The following is a 19,918-nucleotide window of genomic DNA, read 5'->3' on the forward strand; positions in this document are numbered from 1 at the left end:
GGCTGGAGTGCAGTGGCGCAATCTCAGCTCACTGCAACCTCCGCCTGTGAGTTCAAGCAATTCTTCTGCCTCAGCCTCCCAAGTAGCTGGGACTACAGGTGTCCACGAACACACCTGGCTAATTTTTGTGTTTTTAGTAGAGATGGGGTTTCACCATGTTGGCCAGGATGTTCTCAATCTCTTGACCTCGTGATCCCCTCCTCCCCACCACCTTGGCCTCCCAAAGTGCTGGGACAGGCATGAGCCACCACGCCCGGCCTGCTTTTTTTGAGATGGAGTCTCACGTTGTCACCCAGGCTGGAGTGCAGTGGCACAATCTCGGCTCACTGCAGCCTCCACCTCCCAGGTTCAAAGGATTCTCGTGACTCATCCTGCTGAGTAGCTGGGATTACAGGCACACGCCACCATGCCCAGCTAATTTTTGTATTTTTAGTAGAAACTGGGTTTCACCATGTTGGCCAGGCTGGTCTCAAACCCCTGACCTCAAGTGATTCGCCCACCTCAGCCTTCCAAAGTGCTGGGATTATGGGCATGAGCCACCAAGCTGGGACAAGAGAAGCTCTTTTATCAGGTGGTATTTGTAAACTGCTTGTAATCAGGTTAAGCATTTAAATTAGATGCTGAGGGAATAGTATTATCCTTTAATAGATGAGCTTTGAAAACAGGTTGAGTTCTTCAGGAATGAAGCAGAGGCAGGGCTACTTCAGTCCTAAGATTGCTGGATCCAATTCACCTGAAACTTGTAATAGGATTCCACATTTAAGCAGTTTAAATGTAGTTTCTTGGAAATATAAACTCAGTTACTATTGCTGCCAAGTTTTAAAATCCATTATATTGTTTTGTTTAGACAATTGAAATGGACTTCAGTAGTGTCCTTTTCAAGGAGGACTTTAGTTGATTAATCAAATGCATCTCAATTATTGTCTTATTCCAGTCATTGATTTCAGTCTAAGTTCTGGAGATTGAAGAAACATTGGAAATGGCATCATTTTCAAAATTAGGGTATTATGTACAAACCTTCCATTTTAAATTATATTTCTTTGATTGTGTTAAGAAATTAGATTATTAGATTTTGCTTACAAGAAATAAACCTCAAACCAGGATGGGTGTTAGACTTTCCTTCTGCCTGTGACACATAGATTTTTAATTCCTTAACCTAGGATCTTGAAGCTTAAAAGGAACTTTTTTTTTTTAAGAATGTCATTCACTCACTGCCACTCAGGCTGGAGTGCAGTGCTGAGATCTCGGCCTACTGCAACCTCCTTCTCCTCGATTCCAGCGATTCTCCTGGTTCATTCTCCGAAGTAGCTAGGAATATAGACGTGCGCCACCATGCCCACCTAATTTGTTTTTGTTTTTGTTTTTTGTATTTTTATTAGAGAGAGGATTTCACCATGTTGGCCAGGCTGGTCTGGAACTCCTGACCACAAGTGATCTGCCCATCTTAGCCTCCCAAAGTTCTGGGATTACAGGTGTGAGCCACCCTGCCCAACCTAAAAGGAACTTTAAAGTCTTGGTTTTATCCCCTCACATTTCAGAATTTTTAAAGATTTTAGCTCCTCCTTCTAATTAGGATATAGGTGTTGAATTAATGCTATAGATACTATCTAGAGGTATGTAATCAAATCCCAGGAATTCTTAAGTGCTATTCTTCCATCTAAGAAGCTTAAAATTGACCAGCCTGGACAACATGGTGAAACCATCTCTACCCAAAAATACAAAAAATTAGTGAGGCATAGTGGTGGGCACTTGTGGTCCGAGATCTTTGGAAGGCTGAGGTGGGAGGATTGCTTGACCCCAGGAGGCAGATGTTACAGATCACCCCACTGCATTCCAGCCTAGGTAAAAGAATAAGACACAAAAACAAAAAAGAAGCTTAAAATTGAATGGATCTGAGAGATGCATGTTATTCAAGCTTAAGTCAGTGTGAAATGGCTGGGGATCTTCTCATTAGGTTTGGGATCTTCTGTTACAGTTTGAATAAGCAAGGGAGAGCCAAACATTTGAAATGCTTTTGATATGGTAAAATCAACTTTTTAAAAAGAGACAACTCGCTGGGTGCAGTGGCTCACGCCTATAATCTCAGCACTTGGGGAGGCCAAGGCTGGTGGACCACGAGGTCAGGAGTTCCAGACCAGCATGGCCAAGATGGTGAAACCCCATCTCTACTAAAAATACAAAAATTAGTTGGGTGCAGTGGCAGGTACTTGTAATTCCAGCTACTTGGGAGGCTGAGGCAGAATCGCTTGAACCAGGGGTCCGGAGGTTGCAGTCAGCTGAGATCGCACCACTGCACTGCAGCCTGGACAACAGAATGAGACTGTGTCTAAAAAAAAAAAGAGAGAGAGAGACAACTAATGTTTGCAATGAATATCACTTACAAAGAAACTCTTGCAGCTCACTTCTAATTTGGTCTGATAGCTTGCATTATAGGTAATATTTATGAAAGTTTTATTTTTCTTTTTATCAGCTTTGACTTCGCTAATTGGTTGCCACTGGTTGGTGTAGGAGCTGTAGATAAATTGTCAGAAACACAGTTCAGTTGTTCTCAGGCCATTTGTATTTGAGCCTTGCCAAAAATTCTTGGAGCCTTGACAGAGAATAAAAGATCCTCTAACACATTCAGGAAACTTGGGCCAAGGGAGGCCCAAGTATAAATATGTAATAATATGTGAGATCTTGTTTATAAGAAATTCTAGTTTACCTGCACCAGGTTTTCTGGTTAATTAACATGTTGTATAGTGTTTCTACAAGCAGACAAGGGTCAGTACTGCCTCCCAGTCCACCACATGTACATTTACTATTTATCCATTGTTCTATGTGTGTAATGTCCCACCCTTGATCACAGCCTTCTAGACCTTAGTTCATTTAAATATTAGTTCTTCTTAATTTTCTCATAAGTGAATTTGGTTTTAAATGCTCAGTTACTTCATGGAACATGAAGTCAGAAGTACAGCTATCTGTCCTATGCATTTGGCATCAGAATGGTAAACATTACATTCTTGTTATATCCATTCCTATTAGAAACGAGATTTAATGTAGCCACTTCTGCTATTTGTGCTTCTCTAGCTTTTCCTAGGAGTATCAGAGTAGAAACAAAAATACAGCCACCTCTGCCTTGCTAAATGGGTCATTTGAGCCGTACTATCTCTCTTTTTCTCTTGGCCTGGTCATTTTGGGATACTTACAGAGTTAAGGGGAAGAAGACTCCAAGAACAGCAGCACTGAAAAAAAGATTCCAGATAGAAATTTCTGACAAATATGAGCCAGTTAATGGATTAGAATTCTGTTTTTCTAAGGAATAGGGGTTTTTATACAGAAGAATTTGCCTCTAGATCACATTTTCCTGGTTTCAAAGAGCTGTCATTTTGCTGGATGCAGTGACTCACACCTATAATCCCAGCACTGGTAGGCCAAGGTGGGCGGATCACCTGAGGTCAGGAGTTCAAAACCAGCCTGGTTGCCTGGCCAACATGGTGAAACCCCATCCCTACTAAAAATACAAAAATTAGCCGGACATGTACCTATAATCCCAGTTATTCAGAAGGCTGAGGCAGGAGAATCACCTGAACCCAGGAAATGGAGGTTGCAATGAGCCAAGGTCACACCATTTCACTCCAGCCTGGGTGACAGAGTGAGACCCTGTCTCAAAAAAAAAAAAAAAAAGAAGAAAAAAGATCAGGCACCATGGCTCACGACTGTAATCCTAGCACCTTGGGAGGCCAAGGCAGGTGGGTTGCCTGAGCTGAGGAGTTTGAGACCAGCTTGGGCAACATGATGAAACTCTGTCTTTACTATAATACAAAAAAAAAAAAAAAAACTAGCCAGATGTGGCAGCATGCACCTGTAGTCCCAGCTACTTGGGAGGCTAAGGCAGGAAAATTGCTTTAACCCAGGAGGCAGAGCAAGACTCCATCTCTTTAAAAAAAAAAAAAAAAAAAAAAAAAAAAAAAAAAAATCTGTCATTTAAAAACTACTATTAACAAATGAAAGGAGTAGACTAGACTGTATACTCAAGGAGGATGTAAATCATGTCTCTGTCTTCCACCACTGAATCCTCAGCACTTGGCTTTGTTATTATATATAATATATGTGTAGTAAATATTTGAATGTATCGCCTGAAGTTGTTTTATTTTTAAGGTTTATAAGGTATCTTTTTGAACTTATTAAGGAAATTTCCAAACATATCAAAGTAGAAAATACATCCTCATAAACTCATTACTTAGCTTTTTTTTTTTGAGCCGGAGTTTCGCTCTGTCATCCAGGCTGAAGCGCAGTGGCACAATGTCAACTCACTGTAACCTCTGCCTCCTGGGTTCTAGTGATTGTCCTGCCTCAGCTTCCTGAGTAGCTGGGATTACAGGTGTGTGCTACCACGCCGAGCTAATTTTTTTTGTATTTTTAGTAGAGACAGTGTTTCACCATGTTGACCAGGCTGGTCTTGAACTCATGACCTCAGGTGATCCGCCTACCTTAGCCTCCCAAAGTGCTGGATTACAGGCGTGAGCCACCACGCCAGGCCGTTACTCAGCTTTAATAACCGTCAACCTTTTGCCTGACTTCTTTAATCTATCCTCTCTCTTTTTTTTTTTCGGAGACAGAGTTTCGCTCTTGTTACCCAGGCTGGAGTGCAATGGGGCGATCTCGGCTCACCACAACCTCCGCCTCCTGGGTTCAGGCAATTCTCCTGCCTCAGCCTCCTGAGTAGCTGGGATTACAGGCACGCGCCACCATGCCCAGCTAATTTTTTGTATTTTTAGTAGAGATGGGGTTTCACCATGTTGACCAGGATGGTCTCGATCTCTTGAGCTCGTGATCCACCTGCCTCAGCCTCCCAAAGTGCTGGTATTACAGGCTTGAGCCACTGCTCCCGGCCTTCCTCTCTACTTTTTAAATGCTTTTGTTGGAACATTTTAAAGTAAAACTCAGAAACCATGTTATTTCACTCCAGGTACTTAAGAAAAAGGCATAGTAACCACAATATCATTATTACACTAACAGTAAATCCTTAATTTCATCTAAGATCCTGTCCATATTCAAATTTTCTGTGTTCTTTTAAAATTTAATTAACCAATAAATTAAAACTTTTGACAAAAAATGAGAAGTTTCTGAAAATGAAACCTCCTTTAATTTTTGAAACAAAAAATCTTGTGGTATATTAACGTGCAGGAATTCAGTATAGCAAAGTCAATACTCCCCTTAGATGTTGCTAATAGTTTATTTCATATTATAATTGTTTGTGGGAATTGCATCTCTGAGACCAATACTCACATTCATATATCTCACGCTTCCCTCTTCGGTCTTTAGTACACACTGTGGTGATTATTATAAATTATGCTAATAGCAAACATCTTATCCAACATTTACTGTGTGCCAACCACTGTGCTTTACATGTATTATTTTATAAGATTCTTAAAACAACCTGACAGATAGGTATTATTATACCTACCTCCAATTAATTTAGTAACTTAACAAAGGTTTTATAGCTAGTGTACAAGCTGAGATTTAAATTTATGTCTCCTAACCTCTGGCTCTGCTGCCTTCCTGAGTATGCTTTAAGACGCTGATGAAAAAGGGTTAAAATGATCTGAAATTAATGTTCTAAATTTCATAATTTTTCTGTTGTCTGCTAACTTCCAGGCTGTAAGACTGGAAAGTACTTACCAGAATCGAACACGCTATATGGTAGTGGTTTCAACTAATGGTAGACAAGACACTGAAGAAAGCATCGTCCTGGGAATGGATTTCTCCTCTAATGACAGGTATGGTGGTACCATTTCAAAATGTGAAAACTGCTTTTTAAGTAACCTGTTCCAGTTGCCTTTTTTTTTTTTTTTTTTTTTTTTTGAGATGGAGCGTCACTCTGTTGCACAGGCTGTAGTGCAGTGGCACAATCTTGGCTCACTGCAACCTCGACCTCCCGGGTTCAAGTGACTTTCCTGCCTCAGCCTCTGGAGTAGCTGGGATTACAGGGGTGCGCCATTAATGCCTGGCTAATTTTTGTATTTTTAGTAGAGATGGGGTTTTGCCATGTTGACCAGTTTCAAACTCCTTACCTCAAGTGATCTGCCTGCCTTGGCCTCCCAAAGTGCTGGGATTACAGGCGTGAGCCACCATGCCCGGCCCCAGTTGCCTTTTATCACAAAAATGTCTTGTGCAGTTCTGCTGTTAAAGTTAAAGGCATAAAACTAGAGAACGTACGTATCTTAGCCACAGTCTTGAGAGACAAGAACGTTTAGTGAATGTCTTTGGTTGTGTGTTTACCATTATTCCATACCTTCGTCTCATCTTTAGATAGTCATGATATAAAGCAAGTGGTTTCAAAGTTACATCTCCAGGGGGAAAAAAGCTGCTTTTTCTTGGCAGTCTGCTCTATGTTTGTTTTCTTTTTCTTTTTCTTTTTTTTTTGAGACAAGGTCTCACTCTGTTGCCCAAGCTGAAGTGCAGTGATGCAGTCACAGCTCACTATAGCCTCAAATTCCTCCTGGGTTCTAGGGATCCTTCCACCTCAGCCTCCTAACCTAAGTAGCTAGAAGTATAGGCATGCACCACCATGCCCAGCTGTCTGGTCTCCTTTTGTTTTTCTCCTAAGTTTTCTAGAGATGAGATTTCCTTATGTTGGCCAGGTTGGTGTTGCATTCCTTGACTTCTGCGATCCTCCTGCTTTGGCTTCCCAAAGTGCTAGGCTTACAGGCATGAGCACCTGGCCTACTCTGTTGTAATCAGTAATGATTAGCTTTGGTGATTCTAGAGCACCAGTGGTCCCAGATTCAAAGAGATCCCACTTAAACCACAATCTGTTTTATTTTTCCATGTCCTTAAACCTTACTTTTACCGAATGTTATGCCTCCTTTTTCCTTCTATTGAGTTAAAAAGGATGGTGGAGGTAAGGGGGGGCGGTACAGGATGGCTCCTTAAACTCAAAGCAGAACTTTTTGTTATTATGTACCTTTGACTTTAGCTGTACTTTACATTCTATGATTAAAGATAATACACAACACCTGGCTTTTTAGGTGTGTCATTAAGGTTTGTTGCTTTCCTTTTATATTTTCCCCACTTTTTCTGGAGAAACGTTTGGAAGACTGTGGAATGTGACTGCTAAGCAGATCTTTACACTCTGGATAATAAGCCTCAGGAAATCCTGCCAGATGTCTCAAAGCATTGACTTCCTGGTTCAGGACAAGAATGGAACTATGGAGCAGCTAGGGGTGTGACCCAGGCCTAGGGGAATTTAGTCACAAAGAGAGGAGAGGACCCTGGGAATGATTGTAATTGTCCTGATGTTGAGGGATAAAAATCACATTGTCACTAGAAAGTTTCCGGAACCAGTGTTTACCTTATTCCTGTATAGAAGTCAACCTCAAAATGACTTGAGGGTTCACAGGGATCACAAATCCAAAGTTATTAGCTTGTATACCACTTACAGCACTTAATTGTAGGCTCTGAATTTACACAGGCTTGTAAACCACGTTTAGGAAGCTTTCTTCTGCATAGTTTTAACTTCTGATGTTACCTAAGCATCAGAGCTTTCAGTATTTTCCTATAACAGCACCTACCTTCTTTACATTCATTAGGATTTTAGGACCTTTAATTTAGGTTTTTAATCTCTCTAGGTCTGTATTATCCAGTATAGTAGCCACTAATCATATGTGCCCCTTCCTTCCTTCGTTCCTCTTCTCTTCTATTCTTTTTTCCTCTTCTTTTCTTTTTTTTTTTTTTCCTTTTTGTCAAGAACAGGGTCTCTCTGTTTTGCCCAGGCTGATCTCAACTCCTGGGTTCCTGCCTCTGCCTTCCTGAGTGCTGGGGTTATAGGCATGAGCCACTGCACACAGCATGCATGTGTCTTTTTAAATAGATTAAAATTAAATGAAATTTCCATTCCTCAATTCTGACTAGTCACATTTCAAGTATTCAGTTATGTGCTAGTGGCTATCGTATTAGACAGTACATGTACAGAACATTTTCCGTTCTTGCCGAAAGTTCAATTGGACAGCACTGTCTAGCTCCTATTTCCTTTGTTCACTTTTCCCTGACCCCCTCCCTTGAAAACCTATGGAACAGGAACAGGAACCTCATGAAGCCTCAGTTGAGTCCTCCCCTAAAAACAGAAGACAATAACTGCAGATTCTCCTGACCCAGAATATGAGCAAGCGCATGTCTAATCTTATCTCTTTCACTTTGTCCTGAACTTTACCAGAAAGAATGCATATTAATATAGGTACCCAGTAGTTTATACTTAGTAAACTACATCTGTCTTGTGCAGTGGTTTTGTCTGAATCATATCTGACCAGTGTCACTAGCCAAAGGAAATTTTAGTTTATAGAAGATAAAATAAGGCATGAAAAGCTAGAAACTAGTTTTCATTCTGTATGGTAAACTTGCTATTATGAAATTCCCATACATCCTCTACTTTAATGAGTTCCTTGGACAGTTAGAAGTCTCAGGTACTCGGGTAATCTAAAATCATTTCTGTCTCAGTTGTCAGTGAAGGAATTTGAATTTGTATCATTTCATATCTGAGACTGTAAAACATTAATGCTTAAGTGGTATTAAGCCAAAGTGGAACCCAGATTATGACAAGTACAAATAGTTCTTAATAATGCATTGCAGCCAATTCATTTAGCCTATTTGCAAGTTTTTTGAGTATTATAAGTAATAATTTTTTTTTAATGCAGCAAAGTCTTGGTTTCTAAAATGTAACATATATTTTAAGTTATAGTAGAGCTTCATGGTTTTGTTTGGTTTTTTAATTTCTTTTTGTACCCCCAACACCTTGAAATGTCTGGTACATAAAAGGCACTAAATAAATTTTTATTGAATGAGTTGAATATTTACTAAAATAAGTAGTTATACTTTAATGGAGAAAAATCTTGAGAGACTCAGGTAACCTAGATAAAAATACGAAGTGTGCCTTAGTCAGGCCTTTCCTTCCTGTTGTGTGAAAAAGCTACTTCTTGGCCTGAATACAAGCCAAAAATGTAATGTTAGTTTCCTATATATTGATATCACTTGTCCAAAAGTTAACCAAAATCATACTCTTTTGAAGCTTTCTTTTTATATAGTTAATTTCTAGGTTTGTCACTGGACTACAAACCCATCATATTTATACTCCAAATTTTACTTGTTGCTAAGAACCTGGCTAAGCACTCACTAAATACAAAACAAAAAGCTACCATCAAACTATCCCCACTTCATCTTCAAAACAAATTTTTTGTGTTCTCATCTCATCTACTCCACAAAACTTGTGGTAGAGCTGTCTTACTTGCTTCTGGACTCTGGCATGGTAGCTGTGCTCTGTTATTCAGGTCCAGGTTCCAATGTGGATAAGCTGTTTTGGTCTTGATTTGAATCTCCTGAGCTCTGGAATCACTAGTAAGGTGTTAAGTAGCACAGGCCAGCAAGTGTAGTAGAAAGCCCAACTAAGGGCTGGCCTCCTTTAGCCCTGCAGTGACTCTTAACAGTTAAAAGTTTGGTATTCCTCATGCTGTTTTTAAAACATTTAATGCTTTAAAAACAATCACTTAAATAATGCTTTGAAAACAATCACTTTCAGATGTATTTGGAACACCCATTACAGATTAATATTCATTTTTATGTTATGTCTCTACACCTATACCTATGAGAATAGGTTTTGTTATTCACAGTTTAGGATGAAAAAATTAAGGCTGAGAGAGGTTAAATAATTTTTTAAAAGAAGTTATACTGAGGGAAATCAATTCCAGATCTTTTGTTCAATGACTATTACATTTTAGGCGCTTAGGCAGTATTATAGACTTTTTAAAAATCTAATCTTCAAAACAGTACAATGAAGAAGATATTTTTATCCTAGTTTTACAAATGAAGAAATTAAGGCATAAAACAATTAAGTAATTCACCTAAGATTATACAATTAGTGCCAGAAACAGAGCCCATCCTCTTAACCAGGCATCCCCAAACTACGGCCCGGCCGCATGCGGCCCCCTGAGGCCAATTATCCGGCCCCCTGCCGCACTTCAGGAAGGGGCACCTCTTTCATTGGTGGTCAGTGGGAGGAGCACAGTATGTGGCGGCCCTCCAACGGTCTGAGGGACAGTGAACTGGCCCCCTTTGTAAAAAGTTTGGAGACGCCTGCTAACCATACTGTGTTTTTCCACCTCCCATGTGCCAGATTCTTTCTACTACACACCATGCTGCCTCTCTAGATAGATTGGCTTGGAGTATCATAGAAGCCTTTCGGAGACTAGCCAGAGGGGAAAAGCAAGTTTCAGCAGCCTTAAGGAGAGACAGTGGCAGTGATCTGGAGTAGGTTACTGTTTCCCAGCAAAGAGGTGTGATAGAGCATGAAATCAGAGGTCCATGGCTTTCTGTACCAACCTCTTCCATTAGCTTAAAGTCCTTCCCGGGCTATTGTGTGATTGAAATAGCGTTTTAGGCCTGGTGCGGTGGCTCACACCTGTAATCTCAGCATTTTGGAAGGCTGAGGCGGGTGGATCATTTTGAGGCCAGGAGTTCGAGACCAGCCTGGTCAACATGGCAAAACCTCATCTCCATTAAAAATACAAAAATTAGCCAGGCATGGTAATGCATGCCTATAATCCCAGCAGGAGGCTGAGGCAGGAGAATCGCTTAAATCCAGGAGGCAGAGGTTGCAGTGAGCTGAGATTGTACCACTGCCCTCCAGCCTGGGTGGCAGAGAGAGACTCTGTCTCGAAAAAAAAGAAAGAAATAGTATTTTTAAATACCATACTAGGGCTACCCTTTTGGTGATTGTTGACGTTTCTGTTAACTCTGTGTTTCAGCAGTGCTAGTTCAGTACACAGTCACAAAACAGTGTTTCATTGATTTAAGTTGTGTTATGTCTGTTTTTTCTATCTTGATCACAAGCTATTAACAATTACTTCTTTATATTTTTAATTCCCTTTCCCTTTTAGTCTATTGAATGTGTTCTGGTGTTCGTTAAATCTATGTAAACCTGAGAATTAGAGGCAAATCACACAACCCAGGGTCTCCAGCAACCAGCAATAGTTATTGGCATTAAAAATAATCCTTGGGGCTGGACATCCTGGCTCACGCCCGTAATCCCAACACTTTAGGAAGCTGAGGTGGGTGGATCTCTTGAGATAAAGAGTTCAAGACTAGCCTGGCCAACATGTGAAACCCCATCGCTACTAAAAGTACAAAAAATTTAGCAGGGCACGGTGGCGCACACCTGTAATCCCAGCTACTGGGGAGACTGAGACAGGGGAATTTCTCGAACGTGGGAGGTAGAGATTTCAGTGAGCCGAGAGTGTGTCAGTGCACTCCAGCCTGGGCAACAGAGTGAGACTCCATTTCAAAAAAAAAAAAAAAATTCCTTGGAGTTGAGTTGGGCTCTGTACCCTGTGCTAAGATCTGCCAAATGCAAGACAATAGCAATCATCTGCATTTTTTAGATAGTGGCCATCTGCAAGATGACAATGTAGGAAGCTGAGTCAGTAAGTTTTCTTCATTAAATATTTAAGGAACTGACTCACTATCTCTTTAAAAAAAAAAAAACAAAAAACAAAAAAACTGTAATCCCAGCACTTTGGGAGGCTGAGGCAGGTGGATCACAACGTCAAGAGATTGAGACCATCCTGGTCAACATGGTGAAACCCCATCTCTACTAAAAATACAAAAAATTAGCTGGGCATGATGGCGCGTGCCTGTAATCCCAGCTACTCAGGAGGCTGAGGCAGGAGAATTGCCTGAACCCAGGAGGCGGAGGTTGTGATGAGCCGAGATCACGACATTGCACTCCAGCCTGGGTGACAAGAGCGAAACTCTGTCTCAAAAAAAAAAAAAAAAAAATGCTCCTGAGTCTTCAGGAGATTAATACATAAGATTAATAGTAATATGATAGAAATTTCTTCACTATAACACATATGCCAGAATTTGGAATTTAAGGGTTTATCCTTGGTGTTGAAAGAGTTAGTAAACAAAAGACTGCTTCCCAGAGTAACAGGAGTAACTTGTGGACTATTTCTTCTCTTGCAGTAGCACTTGTACCATGGGCTTAGTTTTGCCTCTCTGGAGTGACACACTAATTCATTTGGATGGTGATGGGTAAGAGATTTGCTTTTTCATTCTGTTACAGAAAGCCAAGGGGTGGGGTTCCATCTTAGTGCCCATTCATTCAGCCAAAAGGGAGGTCCAGTGTGCCAACTGAACTTTCATGTCAGCAACTCAATGAGTCCTTTTAAACTCCTGTTTTGTAAAATGGAGTAAAAATACAACTTGCCAGGGTATCTCACTTCTGTTCTTCTAGGCCAACTGTGGTAGGAATCAAGACAAAGAAGAACTAGTTTGTTGGCTGTTTAATCTGAGCATGTGGGACTGTTGCAATGCTCTCCCAAAGGATGATATGTTCTGTTTCAAATAACCTCTTGCCGCTTCTGCCAGCTGTCAGCCTACAGTATAACCCCTTTCCTGTGCCAGTTCCTTCCAGTGACCCCACCCCCACCTACCTCCTAATGTTTTCAGAATGTGTCCCCAAGAGACCAAGATGTTTGCTCCAGTTTTTAAAACCAGGGTCAGATTTGCTAAGAACCAACAAGACTTCCAAATAGAAATATACAGAACAGTTTGTCCAGGGCTACAGCTGGTAAACTACATTTAATTCCCTAACTCCAGTATGGGAATCCATTCATTTTGCCTGGTAGATGAAGTCAATTTGTTAAACCTTTTTGGTCAAGTCTTATGCTCTAGTTAAAACTTCTACATGAAATGCCTGATAATTCCTTCTACTGAACCAGTTGTTAACCTGGGAAACATCCTTGAAAACTTACAACTGAAATAACTTACCCTAATTTGTGGATTTTTGTCTTGTTCTTATTTGTCCTTAGTGGGTTCAGCGTATCGACTGATAACAGAGTTCACATCTTCAAACCTGTATCTGTGCAGGCAATGTGGTAAGATGACTTTACTATCTCTACAAAAGTGTTTTAATGTTATTGGAGCAATATGTTGTGAGAAATGTTTGAAATGGTACAGTTTGCTGTGAAAATGCTGAGTGATCTGTTCATGTAACCACCGTAGTTAAAGATGACCTAGAAATGCAATATTCAAATTGTTGCAATTAGAAGGCCTTGAGTGTTGGTGAACAAGTGAAATTCAGAGGTGGTATTCTAGGCTCTGGTAGAGACTTAATGGTTCAGATAAGCCAGTTGAAACTGAGTTTTATTACTGACACATTGACTAAGTTAGTTACTTAGTGGACTAAGAGCCAAGTCTAGAACATCACACTGCTGTGCACTAGCTATTTCTTTTCTTTTTTATTTTTGGAGACGGAGCCTCATAGGATTCTCCTGCCTTAGCCTCCCAAGTAGCTGAACTACAGGCACGCCACCACGCCCAGCTAATTTTTTGTATTTTTTAGTAGAGATGGGGTTTTACCACATTGGCCAGGCTGGTCTGGAACTCCTGACCTTGTGATCCACCTGCCTCAGCCTCCCAAATGCTGGGATTACAGGCATGACCCACCTCACCTGGCCTGCATTAGGTATTTCTTAAAGTAACCAGGGATAGCATTCACAGAGTTACTTTATAGATAGATAAATTTCCATTTAAACTGCTGGTGGCTATTTTCATAATGCAAATGAAGCCTAGAGAAAACGTTATACTTGCTAATAACCATCAGCTGTCATATGGACATTTTGGGGTTATTTACATGGATTATATTTAATCATCATACCAAGCCCCCAAAATAATATTAGCCCCTTATTGTGGATGAGAAAACAGGTTTGGAGGGGATACATAACTGGCCTGAGAGTATTTCTTTCTTTTATTTATTTAGTTTTGTCATAATCAAATCTCAGCAGAGTATTTCTTACACTTAGACAGGATAGATGTCTTTCTCTCATCTCTATCTCCATCTCTCTCTCTCTTATAAAGAGACAGGGTCTCCCTCTGTCGCCCAGGCTGGAATGCAGTGGTGCAATCATAGCTCATGGCAGCCTCCAACTCCTGGGTTCGAGTGTTCTTTCTACCTCAGCCTCCTAAGCAGCTATAACTATAGGCATGTGCCACACTACACCTGGCTAATTTTTTTTATTTTTTTTTTTTAGAGACTGAGGTCTCTCTATGTTGCCCAGGCTGGTCTTGAACTCCTGGCCTCAGGCAGTCCTCCTGCCTCAGCCTCCCAAAGTGCTGGTATTGCAGATGTGAGCCACTGCACCTGGCCTTTTATTCTTATTCTAGATTATCTAGAAAATTATATAACTAGAGAATGATGTGACTAAGATTCAGTATCCATCCCCCAGTCAGGGATTTGAATTTAATTTTCTTATTCAGCTGCCTGTTCTGTAGTAGAAGTCCCTGTGAGGAGTGGAACGGACAGAATGCAAGCAAAACAAGAAATAAAAGAGCCTGAAAAAAACTCTAGGGAGATAATCTACCCCTGAAAAACAGAATTGATAGGATGGAGGTGGATGGAGTCCAAAGACTCACTGAACAATTAAGTCTTATCGTTTCCTGAAGTAATTAAGATAGGACAGAGTTTCAGGTCATATGTTTAGACCAGATTTTTAGAGTTAGGGCATATTTTGCAGGTAAGTTTCTCATGGAAAACTTAGGAAATTTAAGACCTCCTTTGACTAAGGCTCAGTTAAAGGCAATTGACCTATTCCTAAGTAACAAGTAAAACCAAACAGCAGTAACAACCATAAATTACAGTGTTTTGGGGTATATTTTGGGGAAGCGTACAGAAGTCTTAAGTAATGTTCTTTTTTTTTTTTTTTTTGAGATGAAGTTTTGCTCTGTCACCCAGGCTGGAGTACAGTAGCGCAATCTCAGCTCACTGCACCCTCCACCTCCTGAGTTCAAGCAATTCTCCTACCTCAGCCTCCCAAGTAGCTGGGACTACAGAAGCATGCCACCATGCCTGGCTAATTTTTTGTATTTTTAGTAGAGATTGGGTTTCACCATGTTAGCCAGGATGGTCTCAATCTCCTGACCTCGTGATCTGTCCTCCCCAGCCTCCCAAAGTGCTGGGATTACAGGTGTGAGCCAACCGCACCCAGCCAAGCTTTGATGTTCTAAAGCAAGCTTGTCCAACCCGTGGCCCATGGGCCACATACAGCCCACAACGGCTTTGAATGTGGCCCAACACAAATTCATAAAACTGTCCTAAAAAAAAAAAAAAAGTCCTAAATTCATATAACGTTCCTAAAATTCTAATCCTAATTCATAAAACTTTCCTAAAATATGAGATTTTTTTGCAGTTTATTTTTAAGTCATCATCTATCATTAGTGTATTTTATGTGTAACCCAAGATAGTTCTTCCAGCGTGGCCCAGGGAAGCCAAAAAATTGAACACCCCATCCTAGCTCTGTTAGCTTATCGCAGAATAAACTTTTCTTGATGTACCTTATGGGGAGTAGTGAGTTGAAGTCACAGGGGGAAAAAAATAGACAATGTGTGGATCAAAGCAGCATTTAGATCAGGTGTTTCCTTCACAGGAAGATAGTTAGTGCAGCTTCGCACTCCGATGCTGGAGTATGGAGTATGGCTAAGCCTTGAGTGTATTTTAGAGCAGTTGCACCAGACTCTGGCATATGCTTTTGGAGCATGTATTTCTTAGATAAAGAAACATGCATTAGGCATTCTGTAAGTTGCACTAAGCTGGCTCTTACCTTTGAATCTGTATAATGAAACTGAAATTCTCAGATTATTCTCTTGAGACTTTGGCTTACTTTAAATAATTGAAAGCATTTCTAAAAGACTCTGCAACTTTGCTTTTAAGGAAAAATGTGTTTTCCTAATAAAAAATAGACTGACACGTTTTTCTCTTATTAAATTGGTTTAAATTTGTTTTCTTAATTTACATTGTATGGGGTTGACAGAGATTCGAGGAACAAACACTGTTATGTACTATTGGTGGAAGAATTAACTGGAGCAGCCTTTCTGGAGAGTGATTTGCCAGTATGCCTTACCATTTTGCATGATCTTTGACCTAGTAAACTCCACTTCTATGAGTTTACTCTAAGTTTGTAAATACGGATGTGTACAAAGATTTTAGCTATAAGAATGTTTGTCAGTGTTCTAATAATAGCAAAAAATGAAAAACAAGCCAGGCACGGTGGCTCACGCCTATAATCCCAGCCCCTTGGGAGGTCAGGTGGGTGGATCACCTGAGGTCAGGAGTTCAGGACCACCCTGATCGAAATGGTGAAACTCCATCTCTACTAAAAATACAAAACTTAACCAGGTGTGGTGGCGGGCACCTGTAGTTCCAGCTCCTCGGGAGGCTGAGACAGGAGAATTGCTTGAACCTGGGAGGTGGAGGTTGCAGTGAGCCAAGATTGTGCCACTGTACTCCTGGGCAACAAAGCTAGACTCCATTTCAAAAAAAAAAGAAAAAAGAAAGAAAAGCAATCTAAATGATTGAAAATTAGGAATTGGTGAATTACGGTATATCTATATTATTAAATATTATGCAACCATTAAAAATGATCCAGTTGGAGCCAGGCGCAGTGGCTCATGCCTGTAATCCCAGCACTTTGGGAGGCTGAGGCGGGTGAATCACAAGGTCAGGGGTTTGAGACCAGCCCGACCAACATGATAAAACCCCATCTCTACTTAAAAATACAAAAATTAAGCCGGGCGCGGTGGCTCAAGCCTGTAATCCCAGCACTTTGGGAGGCCGAGGCGGGTGGATCACGAGGTCAAGAGATCGAGACCATCCTGGTCAACATGGTGAAACCCCGTCTCTACTAAAAATACAAAAAATTAGCTGGGCATGGCGGACCGTGCCTGTAATCCCAGCTACTCAGGAGGCTGAGGCAGGAGAATTGCCTGAACCCAGGAGGCGGAGGTTGCGGTGAGCCGAGATCGCACCATTGCACTCCAGCCTGGGTAACGAGCGAAACTCCGTCTCAAAAAAAAAAAAAAAAAAAATACAAAAATTAGCTGGGTATGGTGGCACCCATCTGTAATCCCAGCTACTTGGGAGGCTGAGACAGGATAATCGCTTGAACCTGGGAGGCAGAGGTTGTGGTGAGCCGAGAGGGCACCATTGCACTCCAGCCTGGGTGATGGAGCGAGACTCTATCTCAAAAAAAAATCCAGTTGGAAAATATTTGACATGGAACGATGTTGATGATAGGCTGTAAAGCAAAAGAGCAAGTTATAAGTGGAATGGAGAATATGGTCATATTTTTATTTATTATACATCTATGCATAGACAAAAAAGACTAGAAAGATGTACACTAAAACCTTAAGAGTGATTATTTCAGGGTGGTAGGATTACAGGATATTTCTGCCTTTTCTCTGAGGTCCCTGATTTTCTAAAGTGGACATGGATCACTTTTGTTATGGGAAAACAAAAAGACTTTTTTTTTTTTTTTTTTTTTTTTTGGTACAGAGTCTTGCTCTGTCACCCAGGCTGGAGTGCAATGGCATGATCTCAGCTAACTGCAGCCTCTGTCTCCCAGATTCAAGCAATTCTCCCGCCTCAGCCTCCCAAGTACCTGGGACTACAGGCATGTGCCGCCATGCCCGGCTAATTCTTGTATTTTTAGTAGAGACAGGGTTTCACAGTGTTGACCAGGCTGATCTCGATCTCCAGACCTCAGGTGATCCACCCTCCTTGGCCTTCCAAAGTGCTGAGATTACAGGCATGAGCCACCGTGCCTGGCAATAAATGTCTTTTTTTCTTAGACATTAGTTTATAGCTGATAAGACATTTCACTCAACAAATACTATTTGAACTTCACCTATGAAGTAGGTATTCTTTTAGTCACTTAGGTAAAGAAAATATAGAAAGATTCTTGCTCTTGTATAACTTACTTCCTAGTATTCTAGCTTAAGCTTTTCCCATATGAAAAATGTACTTTTCAGTTTGTTTACTCTTCTTGGGCTTCTGAGTTCAGACAGAGTCAGAAGGTTTAATTAGTCTCAGAATTACCAGAGCTAGGCCAGGTGGGGTGGCTCATGCCTGTAATCCCAGCATTTTCAGAGGCCAAGATGGTCAGATCTCTTGAGGCTAGGAGTTCGAGACGAGCCTGACTAACATGGCAAAAACCCATCTCTACCAAAAATACAAAAATTAGTCTGGCATAGTGGCATGTGCCTGTAATCCCAGCTACTACTTGGGAGGCTGAGGCATGAGAATCGCTTGAACCCAGGAGTTGGACATTGCAGTGAGCACAGAACATGCCACTGCACTCCAGCCTGGGCAACAGAAGGAGACACTGTCTCAACAAAAAAGAATAATTAGATCTGTTCTTAGAAAGTAGCTGATGGATTTAAAGAGACTAGGGTACTAAGGCAGCAAGAATAATAAATATTATTAGATCAGTATTTCCTGGACATTAAAGGACATAGGACATGTCCTCAAGGCTTAGGGACATCTATCTATGTGATCTTTGTGAAACCTCTTAAAAATTACAGAAAATGTATGCTGTAACATCTTGTGCTGAGGAAAACAAATCTTTATATGGTAAATTATTTAGATCTTTAGTTTTCTAATGATACAGCAGTCACTGCATGGTTACACCTATAGTATAGGATCAGGTGCTCCATAGGTACCTGGACCTATTTTTCACTGGTGAGTTGTCAGCTGTCCTTCCCCACCTTCTCCCTATCTTAATGATGCATCATCTCTTCCAGCAAGTGTCTTGTTCATTGCTGTGGATAGATAATATGGTATAATCAGAATTGGAAAATCTTGAATTTCAGGGAGTAGGTTCTCCAGAGGATAAATTCTATAGAAATTAAAAATTAAAAGAGTTTAGGGTACACAGGTTATTGTCCTTTGATACCCCACAGTTCTATGGTGCTCATTTCCCAGCATATCTTTCAGGTCTGCACTACAGAGCTTACACAAGGCTTGTGAAGTCGCCAGAGTGCATAACTACTACCCAGGCAGCCTGTTTCTCACCTGGGTGAGTTATTATGAGAGCCATATCAACTCAGATCAATCCTCAGTCAATGAATGGAATGCTATGCAAGATGTACAGTCCCACCGGCCTGACTCTCCAGCTCTCTTCACCGACATGTAAGTCAGTTTGGTAAGGATTATGGAAGTTTTCTCCATTATGTCCTGAGGAGTTATAAGAAGGATGTTCCTCCCTAATCTTTTCTCTTGTGGAATTAATCTTACTTAGGAATATTAGTCACCGTCAATAACATGTATCTGCCACATATAAAGAATCCCATTCTCGCCGGGCGCGGTGGCTCAAGCCTGTAATCCCAGCACTTTGGGAGGCCGAGGCGGGTGGATCACAAGGTCGAGAGATCGAGACCAACCTGGTCAACATGGTGAAACCCCTTCTCTACTAAAAAAATACAAAAAATTAGCTGGGCATGGTGGCGTGTGCCTGTAATCCCAGCTACTCAGGAGGCTGAGGCAGGAGAATCGCCTGAACCCAGGAGGCGGAGTTTGCGGTGAGCCGAGATCGTGCCATTGCACTCCAGCCTGGGTAACAAGAGCGAAACTCCGTCTCAAAAAAAAAAAAAAAAAAGAATCCCATTCTTGCCGGACATGGTGGCTCACACCTGTAATCCCAGCACTTTGGGAGGCCGAGGCGGGCAGATCAGTTGAGGTCAGGAGTTTGAGACCAGCCCAGCCAATATGGTGAAACCCCATCTCTACTAAAAATACAAAAATTAGCCGTGCATGGTGGCAGGTGCCTGTAATCCCAGCTACTCAGGAGCCTGAGGCAGGAGAATCACTTGAACCTGGGAGGCAGAGGTTGCAGTGAGCCAAGATCACACCACTGCACTCCACCCTGGGTTACAGAGCGAGACTCCATCTCAAAAAGACAAAAAGAATCCTGTGGTTGTTTCTGTTGCCTGCAAAGGCCTGAGACACTTCATCCCAGGGTACAATAGAGTCTCCATAGTCAAGAACTGCAATACCATAAAATTTCATTACTCATATTTCACTAATTTGAAATTTGAGTTTAAAGGAATTGGGCCG

General features: G+C 41.2%; 1 protein-coding gene across 5 annotated transcripts in view; it reads left to right on the forward strand.

Annotated features, from left to right (window-relative positions):
• The window catches only part of SSH2 (slingshot protein phosphatase 2), a 295,182-nt gene that overhangs the window by 224,241 nt on the left and 51,023 nt on the right, over positions 1 to 19,918 (forward strand). For 4 of the 5 annotated variants that reach the window (XM_003931451.4, XM_074388424.1, XM_010342093.3 and 1 more), the window contains 4 exons: positions 5,641 to 5,762; positions 11,995 to 12,063; positions 12,843 to 12,908; positions 18,800 to 18,994. In XM_003931451.4, the coding sequence (XP_003931500.3) occupies positions 5,641 to 5,762; positions 11,995 to 12,063; positions 12,843 to 12,908; positions 18,800 to 18,994 (452 nt within the window). The remainder of the gene's footprint in view (positions 1 to 5,640; positions 5,763 to 11,994; positions 12,064 to 12,842; positions 12,909 to 18,799; positions 18,995 to 19,918) is intronic. The other variant, XM_074388423.1, reaches the window with a different exon arrangement.

This window comes from Saimiri boliviensis, chromosome 17, assembly GCF_048565385.1.
Source record: "Saimiri boliviensis isolate mSaiBol1 chromosome 17, mSaiBol1.pri, whole genome shotgun sequence".
Classification (NCBI taxonomy): domain Eukaryota; kingdom Metazoa; phylum Chordata; class Mammalia; order Primates; family Cebidae; genus Saimiri; species Saimiri boliviensis.